This window comes from Musca autumnalis, unplaced genomic scaffold, assembly GCF_047663935.1.
Source record: "Musca autumnalis isolate F117 unplaced genomic scaffold, ASM4766393v1 scaffold_4, whole genome shotgun sequence".
Lineage (NCBI taxonomy): Eukaryota > Metazoa > Arthropoda > Insecta > Diptera > Muscidae > Musca > Musca autumnalis.
The window spans coordinates 243,527,422-243,542,994 of record NW_027411977.1 but is presented as its reverse complement, the minus strand read 5'-3'; the positions used below and the strand labels follow the sequence as shown (position 1 = coordinate 243,542,994).

General features: G+C 37.2%; 1 protein-coding gene across 30 annotated transcripts in view; it reads left to right on the top strand.

The window, feature by feature from the left end:
* The window catches only part of nrm (neuromusculin), an 898,245-nt gene that overhangs the window by 757,340 nt on the left and 125,332 nt on the right, over window positions 1–15,573 (top strand). For all 30 annotated transcript variants that reach the window (XM_073984409.1, XM_073984411.1, XM_073984407.1 and 27 more), the window contains 5 exons: window positions 788–946; window positions 1,123–1,199; window positions 5,731–5,829; window positions 5,933–6,092; window positions 6,194–6,305. In XM_073984409.1, coding sequence (XP_073840510.1) covers window positions 788–946; window positions 1,123–1,199; window positions 5,731–5,829; window positions 5,933–6,092; window positions 6,194–6,305 — 607 coding nt within the window. The remainder of the gene's footprint in view (window positions 1–787; window positions 947–1,122; window positions 1,200–5,730; window positions 5,830–5,932; window positions 6,093–6,193; window positions 6,306–15,573) is intronic.

The following is a 15,573-nucleotide window of genomic DNA, read 5'->3' as shown; positions in this document are numbered from 1 at the left end:
TATTGAGTTGAATAGATAAGTACAGTAGGAATCTTTTTTGTGACTTTAAATGAATGACTAGAGTGTACCGAATTATCGATATAGAAGATATTGTTTATAGAAGAAGTCCTTGAGAAGACATTTTTGCTTTAGAAGACCTTAAGAAGTTCCATAGAAGGCCATTCGCATAAAAAGGTCTAAAAAGTTCAGTTTATCCCAGTATTTATTAGTTTTTTTATATTTTCTGCAATTATGGACGCCCTAAAAGTATGCATCGATAACTATATGCATGTCTTATACCAATGTTCAATAATGAGGTATAGATGGCGTCGTGTATTATAAGGGAATTTGTTTCCATTGTTTGTTTTAATTCTTATTATTCCAAGAAGCGAACATAACCTTAAAAATTGCAATCAAACATTTAGAATTTTTGCGAGCTTTAAAAGTAATATGTAAAAGATGAAGGGTTGAAATTGATTATCAACCCCAACAAATTAGAGAACATTTAAAATAATTTATAATTCAATGTGCCTAATAAAGTTTATTCTTTATTATGCGAGCAATGAAATTAAAAATTAATTTTCAATTTCATTCTCAATGAAATTCTTTGAAAGGAAAGAAAAAAAACGGCAATCAATCCATTTGATTACACATTCAAATCTTATGGCGTCAAGAGAATTTAATGCCAAAATCATGTATCAATTAAATGTTTTCCAAAACTTTTTTTATGGACCATAAAGTTTTGAAAGCCTTAATACAGAAATTAAAAATAAACAAAAATAATTAAATTTTTATTTATTCCTCACAGTTGATCCCCATTACGATGAAAAGGATGGCCTATACAATGTCACAGTGGAATTATCCCTACAATTATCGCGTGAAGATTTGGGTCATAAAATTGAATGTCGTGCCGAATCGGCTGCCATTGATAATGTTATGTCAACCCATTTTAGTTTGGATTTACAAGGTAAGAGAAAGGAGAAAAAGAAGAATCAACTGACAACAAAATAATTTATGCAATTACTTTTACTACAATTATGCAATTATATATTTAAGCAAATTAACAACAAAATAACAAATTGCTTTTCTCCATTTTTCTCACCTAATTTCCTTGTGTTTTTTTTCTTTTTTTCCTAATTGCAGTTCGTCCCACCAACATCCACATAAACGGTGTAGAAAAATATACCGTGCAAGGCAGTAAAGTGGTGTTAACCTGTAGTGTAAGTATTGACAAGGTTTTAAATAACTTTACCTGGGAGTCTTTGTGTGTAGTTTCCTAACATCGAGAATCCTTTAGTTGTCCACTTAGTTACCGATTGACCATGTTTCCGGTTAATAGAACTGCTGGTATTTTTTTCTAGTTGTTTTGTTTCTCTTGGCTCACCTTTATTGGCCATAATGACATCATCGTCATATAGGTCAGCTTAGATGGCCACCAGTAGTTAACAGCAGTTAGCAGTTGTAAGGTGCTGTAGTGTCACCGGCGTTGACAATGATTTGGTCATCGTCGTACGTGCTAACATGTAATTGACAATAATTAAGTGCCAATTATTTTGTGATTTTTTTTAAACAACAACGAAGAATACCTCCGCTAGCTAGCCATTGAGTGAGCAAATGCCATACAAGAGACTCATCAAATGTGACACAATTCCAGAAGCCAAAAGAAATTATGGCAATTTGTGGGAGTCAAGGGAAGGGAATGTGTAGGGGGAGTGAATAATTTAGATTTACCTTGGTTAAGGAATTTCTATGTAGACATTATTGTGAAAATAATGGACAATTATTCACAGATGGAATTTTAAGGTTTAATGAAAACCTAGGAGGGAAACCAAGAGAAAAAAATATTTTGTTTTCTATGAATTAAAAAATAAATATTATAACGTGATTGTAAGGCATTAAAACAATAATGATGGGTTAATGGCACACATATAATAATATACAAACCCTTAATTTGATTTTAGTAGATAGTCTAAAAGTATGCTAATTCGCCATACCCACTTTCATGCCAGAATCAACAATAGGCGACTTCTATAACATTAAAGAATGTATCCGGATTCTCTCTTAGAAGGACTATAAAAGGCCTTAAGAAAACCTTTTGGCTTTAGAACACTTTAAAAATGTCTTTGGCTATAGAGGACCCTATAAATGTGTATATAAGCCTTTCAAAAAACTTTTTGCCTTAGAAGAACTTAAGAATTGTTATTGAGAATTATTATAGAGGACCCTTATTATAGATGACCCTATGAATGTGTATATAAGTCTTTCAGAAAACTTTTTGCCTTAAAAGAACTTAAGAATTGTTGTTGAGGAGCTCCAGATGATCTATAGAAAACCTTCAGAAGGTCTTATATGTATACAAGCCTTACCAAGGTCGGACTGATTCTAAAATTTAATCATTTTTTAATATTTTCTGGTATTAGGAGCGCCTTAAAAGTATGCATAGAAAACAACCTGTTCATCTTATTCCAATGCTCACAAACGACGTATAGATGGCGTTCGTTAATATAAAGAATTTGTTTCGACATTTCAATTATGGAAATTTAAATATTTAAAGGAGATTATATTTATATGTAGACCTTCGAAGCTTTCGATTACCAAATCATACAAATAAGGTATAAATGGACATATTTAAGCTTTTGGTTATAAAGGCCTTAAGGCCTGGGCACATAAGCCGCTAGGCTTTCTTGCTTAATTCATTTCTGGCTAAGGAATAAAGAAATGTCAGAAACACATTTCAATTAGGTGGAACTTCGCCTTTGGTCTTTTACCAGAAATGAATTAAGCAAGAAAGCCGAGCGGCTTATGTACCCACGCCTTTATTGATGTCTATATAAAAACTTCTGAAGGCGTTTTTACTATAGGCTTTACGAAGTGACATAGAAGACATTTAACATGTTTTCGGTCAAGGTCCTAAAAAATATATACCTTTTATCATATACCAAACGTTGAAATGAGGTATAGATGGCGTCGTAATAGAAAGAATTTGTTTTTAATTTGCTTTCTTGCTAAAACACCTGCAAGAAAGCAAATTAAAAACCTTTCAAGTGGGAAATTTCAATCTTTCAAAGAAACTGTATCTTTCGGCAGACTCCTGTAGTTCTCACAAAATGTTAACCAAATCTTAAAAATAAAATATAGATGGCGGTATTTCAAAGTAGGCAATTTTTGGTCTTCTATGATTATTTTTTACTTCGAATGTGTAGGGGAATATTTACAGACTATTTTTAGGCGTTGTTAGATGGGCAGATTCTTTTAAGGAAACAATTCTTAGCTACTGCCATCCAAAATACCATTTCTCAGCAAAAAAAAATTGTCATAATAATTTCTTCTGAAAAGGAGTCCAAAAAATAAGCCGAGCCATTTATCGTGTTCATTATATTAAGATATCTTTATGCTATGAATAAGCCACAAACTATTTTTCATTTCCAAAAGTGATCCAGAAATACCAATATCTCTTAAAATCCCTTAAACCCGTGACGTTATTATAACTACCAGATGATGAGCAGTCCCTTTGCCCTTCACATAATATTCTGGTCTCCTTTTTTTCGATGTAATTTCTTCAGGGAATCGAAAAATTGAAAAAAAAAACAGTAACAATCAGGAAGAGTAATTCCTACTGTCCACATCTACCATTTCATTTTAAACTGTTTGTGATACATATACACACATACATATATTTTGAAATTGTCAGTAAACAAATTGTTTAATAAACATATGGGGAGTTCAGTCAAAGTCTAATAAAAATCTATTGTCATAAAAATAAGTAGATAGGGACAGTAGAAATGCGTTCACCTTCTATAAACGTTTGCACCAGCTGGTGGCTCATTAATTTTACTTGAATGTTTTTTCATTGAATCGATTCCTTAAAAATCTGTAAGGGTTTACGGCATAGAAAAGAAAAATATTAATGATGTTGTGAACCAAAAGAAGGTACCGTGAGTACCGTGATTCCTACTGTAACGGTCTACCAATATGTTACAGAGTTCTTGATATACCAATATATTTGGATCTTTTTATGTCTACATTTTTTCTGTAAAAAGATAAAAGAAATGTCGAGTGTGCCTTTATAAGCTATCAAGACGCCAATAGGTAGATAAGGACAGTAGGAATTCCGTGTAGAATTTTTTCACTGTTTAGGGCAAATTTGTTATCCATTTTTAAGGGGGAAAATTTAGATGCATTTCTCAATTAATATTCTTTAGATGTCAGGAAGTCATTTAGAACTCTGTAAGTGGTGTTGTAAAATAACTCTCAGACTCGGCTATTAAAAATAGGACTCATATTATTGAGCTAATATGAACCGTGATGGCCTCATTGAAATGAAAGAAGACTTGCATGTCCCTTCGATGTTTCTGAATATATGATAATCAGAAAAATGCAATTTGTCATCCATGAACTTTCATTCTTTATTCTGCGCCATTAGTCTTGAGTGTATGCTTGTCGTTACGGCGATTCTTTGAAAAAAATACGAATTTATGGGCTTTAGTGGGCAAAAATATTAAACACCTAGTTTTCCAAAGCCACTTTACACAAGAAAAAATAAATTATTGAAATTCCTACTGTCCACATATATCATTATATTGCAACCTGTTTGATATGTCAATATATTTAGGATTTTTATAAATCCATATGTTTCGCGCAAAAAAGTGAAATATAGTTCAAGTGTGTGTATTTACAAGATTCCTACAACGTCAATATGTAGATAAGGATAGTAGGAATTCCGTAGTTAATCGTCTTCGTAATAAGTCTTCCATGAACCTTCGATCCAATACGAATTTATGGGCTTTAGTCGGCAAAAATGTTAAACACCTAGTTTTCAAAAGCCACTTTACACAAGAAAAAATAAAGAACTGAAATTCCTACTGTCCTCATATATCATTATATTGCAGCCTGTTTGATATGACAATATATTTAGGATTTTTATATATCCATATGTTTCGCGCAAAAAAGTGAAATATAGTTCAAGTCTGTGTATTTACAAGATTCCTACAACGTCAATATGTAGATAAAGACAGTAGAAATTCCGTAATTAATCGTCTTCGTAATATGTCTTCCACGAACATTCGATCCAACTTAGGGTCCATTAAAAAAATTCAATAAATTTGAATCAACCTGTTTTTCAATGCCTTTTTTGGCAAAGAAGGGTATGACAATCGCCGTAATTCTTACTGTCCTCATCTACCTTTAATAAAATTACAGAATGTTTGATATACCAACATAATTTATATCTTGTTATAACCAAATATATTGATGAAACATTTAGAACCAACGTTGTCTGGTACCTTTATAAGCCTCAGAAGTTGTCAATAAGTACATATGGACAGTAGGAATTCCACATTGATTTTCACTATTTTTAATTTCGAGCAGCAATCAGCATCTCCTTTACTCGTGAGCAAACAAAGAAAGTTTCTCTCTACTCCCACAATTAAACTCATTGAAAAACTATGCACTCATTCCATGACGACAGTGTTTTCTCAAATTTTTGTTGCTGTATGCCGAAACCTGATCTCGGCTATACTATGAAGGCGTCCCAAAAGTATATTATTTTTTGTTATACACAACTATTGGTCGAGTGGTCCTGAAAAAATCTTACTAAATCTTTGAAAAGCAATTTTTAAGAAATGCGTTTCCTGATCTCCAGGAAGTTCTTCTAGCAATCCATACCACACGTTTTTATTTTACTTTAATTAATTTCCCCAAAAATATGCTACAATTTATTTACTATTTTTATTATTTGTTTCCTTTGCACAGGTTTATGGTGCCCGTCCTCCAGTAAATCTAACATGGATGAATGCTACCCAGACCATAGACCCAGCTGATAATGATTTAACAGAAATTCGCACCAAGGCGGTAAGTTTTACTAAAACTTTTCACAGACAAGCCCTACTGCCGATTTTCCAACTTTTTATTTGATTTTTTAAATGACCCTATGTCTTGTAATGCCCCTTTCTAGATCGAACAAACTGATGGAACCTTCTATACCCAATCTGATCTTTTGTTCAATGCCACTCGTTTTGAAAATGACAAAGAATTCCGGTGTGAGGCTGAGAATATTGTTACCAAAATGAATGGTGAAAAACCTTTTCAGGCCTTATTGGGCTTGGAGGTATTCTGTAAGTAGCAAACACGACAAATTTGCAAAGGAACTAAAACTTCAAAGATTGAATTTCCCTCTGCATGTGTTTTCTTTTCTTTTTTTATTATTTGCTTTCAGATCCCCCCGTCATAACTCTGAATCCCCTTAATGCCACAGTGAATACCGGTGATAGTGTTCTACTTTACTGTGATTATGTGGCAAATCCAGCCACCCTTAAAAGTGTTGTGTGGTAAGTACACCGGCTAACTCGTTAACATTATGTATTTCCATGGGCTTATAATTTATAAAACTGTGTTTAGATTTTAAATATTTTCAAATACGTAATTACTTTACATTAACTCCAAAGCTGGGAACAGAATAAATCCCAATGCGCCTCTTGCGATTAGGAACAGTTAGTTAGATAGGGCCAGAAATTCTAATTAAAAGCAAATATAACATGACTCAAACATAAACACAAGCATATGAAACATAACATAACACACGAACAGGCATACAACGCACCACAACAGCTGCACAATGCAAAACTAACAATTATTTGTGCGGGCCAGATTGTTCCCTCTTCTTGCTATCAACCACAAGTGAACATTTTATCCAAAACATGTAGCCTGGGAGTAGGGAGTTGTGAACAATGCAGTTTCCCATTTTAACTGACTATCTCATCGCCAGTTATAATTGTCGGACAGGATTTTTACTGAAATGGAATTTGAATTCAAATGCATTTAATGCTGATGACATGTAGGACATGCACACATAGACACATGAGACCATATCTTCTGCTGCTGTGGCGTTATGGCCAGCGAGGCGTACAGAAAACTCGGTTTTAACCAATGTTACCATGGACACGAAAACTGACTTGGTGCATGATTGTGGTAATTTTTCTCTCCGAATTGTGAATGAAATTTAGGGAATAAAAGACAAGGATTTTAAAACAATAATTGATTTAAAATGCACACAATATATGGTTGCAATATAAAACTATACAAAAAGATGGCATAATATGCTTCCTTTCGTATGGAAGAGGAGCTCACAGGCCCCTTTTTAGAGAAGAGGAGCTCAGAGTCGCATTTTTGTATTTGAGAGAACATGCATGCTCCACTTAAGAGCTTCTGGGTTCGTTTACGTATAAAGAAGGGAGAGAAAAGATGTCTAGCAGCCTTTTCGTATAAAAGAGGAGCTGAGAGTCTTCTTTTCGTATAGAAAAAGAGCTGAGAAGCTCCTTTTCATATAGAAGAGGAGCTGAGGGCTCCTTTTCGTATACGAGAGGAGCTGAGAGGCTCTTTTTCCTATAGAAGAGAAGCTGAGAGGCTCTCTTTCGTGTAGAAGAGCAGCTGAGAGGCTCCTTTTCGTATAGAAGAGGAGCTAAGAGGCTTCTTTTCGTACAGAAGAGCAGCTGAGAGGCAACTTTTCGTATAGAAGAGGAGCTGAGAGGCTGCTTTTCGTATAGAAGAGCAGCTGAGAGGCTCCTTTTCGTATAGAAGAGGAGCTGAGAGGCTCCTTTTCGTATATAGAAGAGGAGCTGAGAGGCTCCTTTTCGTATATAGAAGAGGAGCTGAGAGGCTCCTTTTCGTATATAGAAGAGGAGCTGAGAGGCTCCTTTTCGTAAATAGAAGAGGAACTGAGAGGCTCCTTTTCGTATAGAAGAGGTGCTGAGAGGCTCCTTTTCGTATAGAAGAGGAGCTGAGAGGCTCCTTTTCGTATAGAAGAGGAGCTGAGAGGCTCCTTTTCGTATAGAAGAGGAGTTGAGAGGTTCCTTTTCGTATAGAAGAGGAGTTGAGAGGTTCCTTTTCGTATAGAAGAACAGCTGAGAGGCTCCTTTTCGTATAGAAGAGGAGCTGAGAGGCTCCTTTTCGTATAGAAGAGGAGCTGCGAGGCTCCTTTTAGTAATGAAGAGGAGCTGAGAGGCTCCTTTTAGTAATGAAGAGGAGCTGAGAGGCTCCTTTCCGTATAGAAGAGGAGCTGAGATGCTCCGTTTCGTACAGAAGAGGAGCTGAGAGGCTTCTTTTCGTATAGAAGAGGAGCTGAGAGCCTCCTTTTCGTATAGAAGAAGAGCTGAGGGCTCTTTTCGTATAGAAGGGAAGCTGAGAGGCTCCTTTTCGTATAGAAGAGGAGCTGAGAGGCTCCTTTTCGTATAGAAGAGGAGCTGAGAGGCTCCTTTTCGTATAGAAGAGGAGCTGAGAGGCTCCTTTTCGTATAGAAGAGGAGCTGAGAGGCTCCTTTTCGTATAGAAGAGGAGCTGAGAGGCTCCTTTTCGTATAGAAGAGGAGCTGAGAGGCTCCTTTTCGTATAGAAGAGGAGCTGAGAGGCTCCTTTTCGTATAGAAGAGGAGCTGAGAGGCTCCTTTTCGTATAGAAGAGGAGCTGAGAGGATCCTTTTCGTATAGAAGAGGAGCTGAGAGGCTCCTTTTCGTATAGAAGAGGAGCTGAGAGGCTCCTTTTCGTATAGAAGAGGAGCTGAGAGGCTCCTTTTCGTATAGAAGAGGAGCTGAGAGGCTCCTTTTCGTATAGAAGAGGAGCTGAGAGGCTCCTTTTCGTATAGAAGAGGAGCTGAGAGGCTCCTTTTCGTATAGAAGAGGAGCTGAGAGGCTCCTTTTCGTATAGAAGAGGAGCTGGGAGGCTCCTTTTCGTATAGAAGAGGAGCTGAGAGGCTCCTTTTCGTATAGAAGAGGAGCTGAGAGGCTCCTTTTCGTATGGAAGGGAAGCTGAGAGGCTCCTTTTCGTATAGAAGAAGAGATGAGGGCCCCTTTTCGTATAGAAGGGAAGCTGAGAGGCTCCTCTTCGTTTAGAAGACTCGTTTTCTTATAGAAAAGGAGCTCGGATGCTCCCTTTCGTATAGAGCAGGAACTTAGAGGCTGCTCTTCCTATAGAAGAGGTGCTCAGAGCTTCTTCTTTGTATACCAGAGAGGCTCAGAGCTTCTTCTTTGTATAGAAGAGAGGCTCAGAGCTTCTTCTTTGTATAGAAGAGATGCTCAGAGCCTCTTTTTTGTATAGAAGAAAGCCTCAGACCCTCTTCTTTGTATAGAAAAGATGCTCAGAGCCTCTTTTTGTATCGAAGAGAGACTCAGAGCTTGTTCTTTGTATAGAACAGGTGCTCAGAGCCTCTTTTTTGTGTAGAAGAAAGCCTCAGACCCTCTTCTTTGTATAGAAGAGGAGCTCAGATTCTCTTCGTCGTATAAAGGAGGGTTTCTTTTCTTATAAGGAAGGAGCTTAAGGTCTCTGAGCACCCTTGCAAAAAGGCTATTTGATTTGACCTACTGCAATATGGTCGCCCACAATTATGCTCAATTTCTATATATAGCCTAAAAGTATGCCATTTTTTTCGCTCTCCCTAATTGTCTCGTAAATTTCTTCTATTAATTATCAAGTCAATTTGTTCTTCACTTAAAAAGTTTAATTAAAAATTTAATAATTTTTTTGGTAACTTCAACATTTCGTTTTAAGCCTCAAAACCAGGAAGCCAGGCGAAGAAAGAAGAAAGTCAAAATATGAAATAGTTGAAAAAAAGAAACTAACACACTCACACATGTTGCCTTGGCATTTTCGTTCTGTGTCACTTATGTGTGAACAACGTTAGATTCTTAACAAGTTTTTTTGCAACGATGATTTTTTTTCGTTTTGTTGCTCTGGCTTTGTCAAGCTGCCGGCAATAAAAGGAACAGCAACAACAATAACACTCATATGCACACTAATTGAAAATGCCACAAAAGCATGTGGCACATTGCAGGCAGTTAAAAGACAAGACAGTAACTGCCAGCAATCATCAGCAACAACAGCAGGAGCAGCAGTGGCAACAGAACACCAGCAGTAGTAAAGTTTTAGCCACAAATTGACAAACATTTTTGGGAATCCTTAAGAAAATTGAATTCACTCATTCGCACAGAAACCAGTGCCAAGGACTTAAAAGTAACACACACAAACTTCGGCTTAGTTTCTTCTTTCTATCAACGTCATCAACAGCATCATCATGAACTGAGCATGATGATGACAAAGATGTAAAACTGTGTGACACTACAAATGGTGGCTGCAAATATGATAACATTTTATTCGCATGTACAAGACTTTCTTTTTCTGTTTTTTGAAGACAAGCTAAATCCTCATATGTAAATCAAATCACAACAGAAAAAAAACCTTCCGGAAGAAATGCAAAAAGAAAGAAAAATGAATATTCCATTCTTTCCAAGGAAATCTTAACATTTCCATCAAAATGTCTACGCCAAGATTTGGAACTTCATTTGCAAGGATCCGGGCACATTTGAGACTACTAGCAGTCATGTTAGCCAGATGTGTGTTATTCCTTCTTGGCCATATATGTACAAAGTGAATACTCATTTGCCTCTGAGTCTCAAATACATACACATGTATAAATTTAGCTTGCATGCATGCAACATCATGCAATAATAAAATATATTTGACACAAATATGTCCGACTGACTGTCTAAATGTCTAGTTGTGGGACATTTTTAACCAAAACTTTATGTACCGGCATTAATACAGGCATGGGACGATGGTGAGAGAGAGCGAGAGGGCATCCACAAACCAAGGGAAGCATACGAGTCTTAAGGATTCCTTTTTGAGTCTTAATTATGGAAGAGATTGTAAACTAAAGTCATCACCATAAGTTGCCTTTTGCAAAACCTATAGACCATGTGTGTGTCTTACCATACGTTACCCGCACATTCTTTTTTTTTTCTTTTTCTTTGTTTATATATGTCCTTCAACTGTTGTCATTGTTATAGTTGATGCTTCTTCTTCCTTCTTACTAATGATAGAACACGAATTGTTACACACATAAAAGAGATTTTTTCATTTAAGTTAAATTTTTACAGGAAGTAAAAGTTTTGGCTTAAGTACTTTGCGACGAGGGTGGATGTTGGAAAAATAATAAAATATATACGATAAAAAAATGTTAGAGTCCTTTTGGTCGTATCGAAGAGAAGCTTAGAGGCTCTTTTTTCTATAGAAGGAGAGCTCCTTTTCGTATAGAAGAGGAGCCGAGAGGCTTATTTTCGTATAGAAAAGGAATTCGAAGGATCCTTTTCGTATAGACGAGGAGGTCAAAGGCTTCTTTGCGTACGGAAGAGGAGCTGAGAGGCTCCTTTTCGTATAGAAGATGAGCTTAGAGGCTCCTTTTCGTATAGAAGGGCAGCAGAGAGGCTCCTTTTCGTATAGAAGAGCAGCTGAGAGGCTCCTTTTCGTATAGAAGAGCAGCTGAGAGGCTCCTTTTCGCATAGAAGAGCAGCTGAGAGGCTCCTTTTCGTATAGAAGAGGAACTGATAGGCTCCTTTTCGTATAGAAGAGGAGCTGAGAGGCTCCTTTTCGTATGGAAGTGGAGCTGAGAGGCTCCTTTTCGTATGGAAGAGGAGCTGAGAGGCTCCTTTTCGTATAGAAGATGAGCTGCAAGACTCCTTTTCGTATAGAAGAGGACCTGAGAGGCTCCTTTTCGTATGGAAGTGGAGCTGAGAGGCTCCTTTTCGTATGGAAGAGGAGCTGAGAGGCTCCTTTTCGTATAGAAGATGAGCTTAGAGGCTCCTTTTCGTATAGAAGGGCAGCAGAGAGGCTCCTTTTCGTATAGAAGAGGAGCTGAGAGGCTCCTCTTCGTATAGAAGAGGAGCTGAGAGGCTCCTCTTCGTATAGAAAAGCAGCTGACAGGCTCCTCTTCGTATAGAAGAGGATCTGAGAGGCTCCTTCTCGTATACGAAGAGGAGCTGAGAGGGTCCTTTTCGTATAGAAGATGAGCTTAGAGGCTCATTTTCGTATAGAAGAGGAGCTGAGAGGCTCCCTTTCGTATAGAATAGGAGCAGAGAGGCTCCTTTTCGTATAGAAGAGGAGCTGCAAGGCTCATTTTCGTATAGAAGAAGAGCTGAGAGGCTCCTTTTCGTATAGAAGAGGAGCTGAGATGCTCCTTTTCGTATAGATGAGGAGCTGAGAGGCTCCTTTTCGTATGGAAGAAAATATGAGAGACTCCTTTTCGTATAGAAGACGAGCTGAGAGGCTCCGTTTCGTATAGAAGAGGAGCTGAGAGGCTCCTTTTAGTATAGAAGAGGAGCTTAGAGGCTCATTTTCGTATAGAAGAGGAGCTGAGAGGCTTCTCTTCGTATATAAGAGAATCTGAGAAGCTCCTTTTCGTATAGAAGAGGAGCTGAGAGGCTCCGTTTCCTATAGAAGAGGAGCTGAGAGGCTCTTTTTCGTATAGAAGAGGAGATGAGAGGCTCCTTTTCGTATAGAAGGCTTCTCTTCGTATAGAAGAAGAGCTGAGAGGCTCCTTTTCGTATAGAAGAGGAGCTGAGAGACTGCTTTTCGTATAGGAGAGGAGCTGAGAGGCTCCTTTTCGTATAGGAGAGGAGCTGAGAGGCTCTTTTTCGTATAGAAGAGGAGCTGAGAGGCTCCTTTTCTTATAGAAAAAGAGCTGAGAGGCTGCTTTTCGCATAGATGATGAGCTTAGAGTCTCCTTTTCGTTTAGAAGAGGAGCTGCAAGGTTCTTTTTCGTACAGAAGAGGAGCTGCAAGGCTCCTTTTCGTATAGAAGAGGAGCTGCAAGGCTCCTTTTCACAAAGAAGAAGCTATTACGTTGCTTTCCTAATAGAGTAGGATCTGCTATCTGACTTTATCTTTTGCTGCCTTCCTAACCTTCTCTCGTTTACATGTTTTTTATGATACTTACTCAAAAACTTATACATATGCAGACCCCATCTCTTAAGAGGTACTTGAAAAATTCTGTTATGCCATTCCGTGTACCATGTAGCTAGCAAGGCAACAACTACAGCACGAAGATGAAGAGGAATCCAACAACACACTAAAAACAAACAAAAAAATCACAGTCAAACTAAAGAGGATACAAACTTCTATAATGAAAAATAAATACATATGCATAAACGGCTCACACACATGCACCCACATTTAACTAACAAAATTCCCTATATTACATATACATACATACATATGTACGTATGTATATTCAACAAAACGTATTTTACAAGTCTTATCTGTTGGCAAACAACACATTGGCATTTGCAAGCAACAAAAAACCCAGAGACTCATCAACCCATTGCGTATAAGTAAGTACTGACAAGTGGTTGGAATGTATGTGAAAGCGCCCGTGTGTGTGTGGGTTTTAGTGAAGAACTTATATGTCAGTTTTTTTCTTGTTGTTTTGAAGTATTTGTCATTTCCCCCATGCACACACAAAAAACTATCAAGCCATTTCTCCCGCCCACTTAAATGCACACGCAAATTTACTTGCATTTTTTCTCCATCCCTTTAGCCGTCGGTCTGTCTACCCATACACCCATCATTCAGACACTCATTCATTCACTCACACTTTGCCTTAAAATATGCCAAGTATTTTCGTGTGGTGTCGTTGTCATCTGCGTATATAGCTCTCAACAACATTGTTGCTATTATTGTAGTTTGCGTTAAAATCTTGGCTAGCAATGTGTGTACATACATATGTATGTATGTAAATTGCATGAGGGGTGCATGGAATTCATGCAAGGCGGCATATGCATGTATACATCATTCCAACTCAACCACATACCCACCTATATGCCTTTCGTCAGAGTGCCACTTACAATGCCAGCGAAACGTAAAATTAAAATGGTACAAAAATTTACATTTAAGCGTAGGCCATAACCATTTCAATTCCTTTTTGGGGTAAGACGGGGTGGGGTGTCAGAATGTCACCTATTTTTTGCCATGAGGGTTTCGTGGGTTTTTGTCAATGAGGGCGTTTGGCTGAAATGTGTTAAATTTTTCACAAATAGGTTTAGTTAACCATAAAGATGTTGTAAGAAGATATCAATTGGTGTGTTTTGGGCTGGAAGAAGGAAAAGGTAACCTATGGATTACATGTTATGGCCCATGGATGCTTGAGAAAATTTCTTTTAAAAATCCATGTTTTGCGGTCCGTGGATGCTTGAGAAAATTTCCTTAAAAAACCCACGTTTTATGGCCCATGGATGCTTGAAAAAATTTCCTTTAAAAATCCACGTTTTATGGCCCATGGATGCTTGAAAAAATTTCCTTTAAAAATCCAAGTTTTATGGTCCATGGATGCCTGAGAAAATTTCTTTAAAAAATCCACAAAAAATCCAAGCAAGGTTGCTTGAGAAAATTTGTTTAAAAAATCCACGTGTTGTGGGGTATGGTTGCTTGAGAAAATTTGTTTAAAAAATCCACGTGTTGTGGGGTATGGTTGCTTGAGAAAATTTGTTTAAAAAATCCACGTGTTGTGGGGTATGGTTGCTTGAGAAAATTTGTTTAAAAAATCCACGTGTTGTGGGGTATGGTTGCTTGAGAAAATTTGTTTAAAAAATCCACGTGTTGTGGGGTATGGTTGCTTGAGAAAATTTGTTTAAAAAATCCACGTGTTGTGGGGTATGGTTGCTTGAGAAAATTTGTTTAAAAAATCCACGTGTTGTGGGGTATGGTTGCTTGAGAAAATTTGTTTAAAAAATCCACGTGTTGTGGGGTATGGTTGCTTGAGAAAATTTGTTTAAAAAATCCACGTGTTGTGGGGTATGGTTGCTTGAGAAAATTTGTTTAAAAAATCCACGTGTTGTGGGGTATGGTTGCTTGAGAAAATTTGTTTAAAAAATCCACGTGTTGTGGGGTATGGTTGCTTGAGAAAATTTGTTTAAAAAATCTACGTGTTGTGGGGTATGGAAGCTTGAGAAAATTTGTTTAAAAAATCCACGTTTTGTGGCCCATGGAAGCAGGGACGTAGCCAGGAATTCATTTCGGGGGGGGCCCACCTGACCAAAATTTTGAAAGTTCATGTTAGCGAAATGTCTTATTTAGCAAAGATGTAAACCTTATTTTACGACTTATTCTACCGATGAAATAATTTTCAATGCTATTTTTTAGTTCATATGGCGCAAGACTTCTTCGCCAATTTTATCTTGTTTTAGAACTTTTTTGACAATATCTCACAGTTAATATATGGTCATAACAATTAATATATTTATGTTTACCTGTTAAGGCGATGATGATCGTATGTTTTAATTTTGTTATTTTTCTCTTTCGAGACGAGCTGATTCATCAGAAGGTTTTTGTAAATGAAAAAGAATGTCAGAGAAATTGTCATCAAACAGATCAACCGATTCGGTCCAAAATTTGGCCTTCGTGGTATTTTGATCTATCAACTCTTTCGGCAAACTTCCGCAGAGTATTTCAAAAATTTTCAGCGAAGTGCAGTTTAAGACCTCTCTGGATAAGCTGTGTAAGCATAAGACCTCAATGGTCATGGCTTCACTTCCTTTATGCTAATAATTAGTTATAAGTAAAAATATGAAATAAATAAATTAATAAATAAAAAACTTTCTGGAAACGCTTTGCTTTTTTGCAACAAGCGTTCTCGGGGCTCCTATTACTACCGTACAAGTTTTTCAGAGGCAAGTCTATACTTCCAGAGAAAATGGCCCGAAAGCTGTAAAGAACTCCTAAAGCAATCATGTGTAGTGGCTAGCGCACACGACAACTTTCGAACCGGATACTGCGTTGTTCC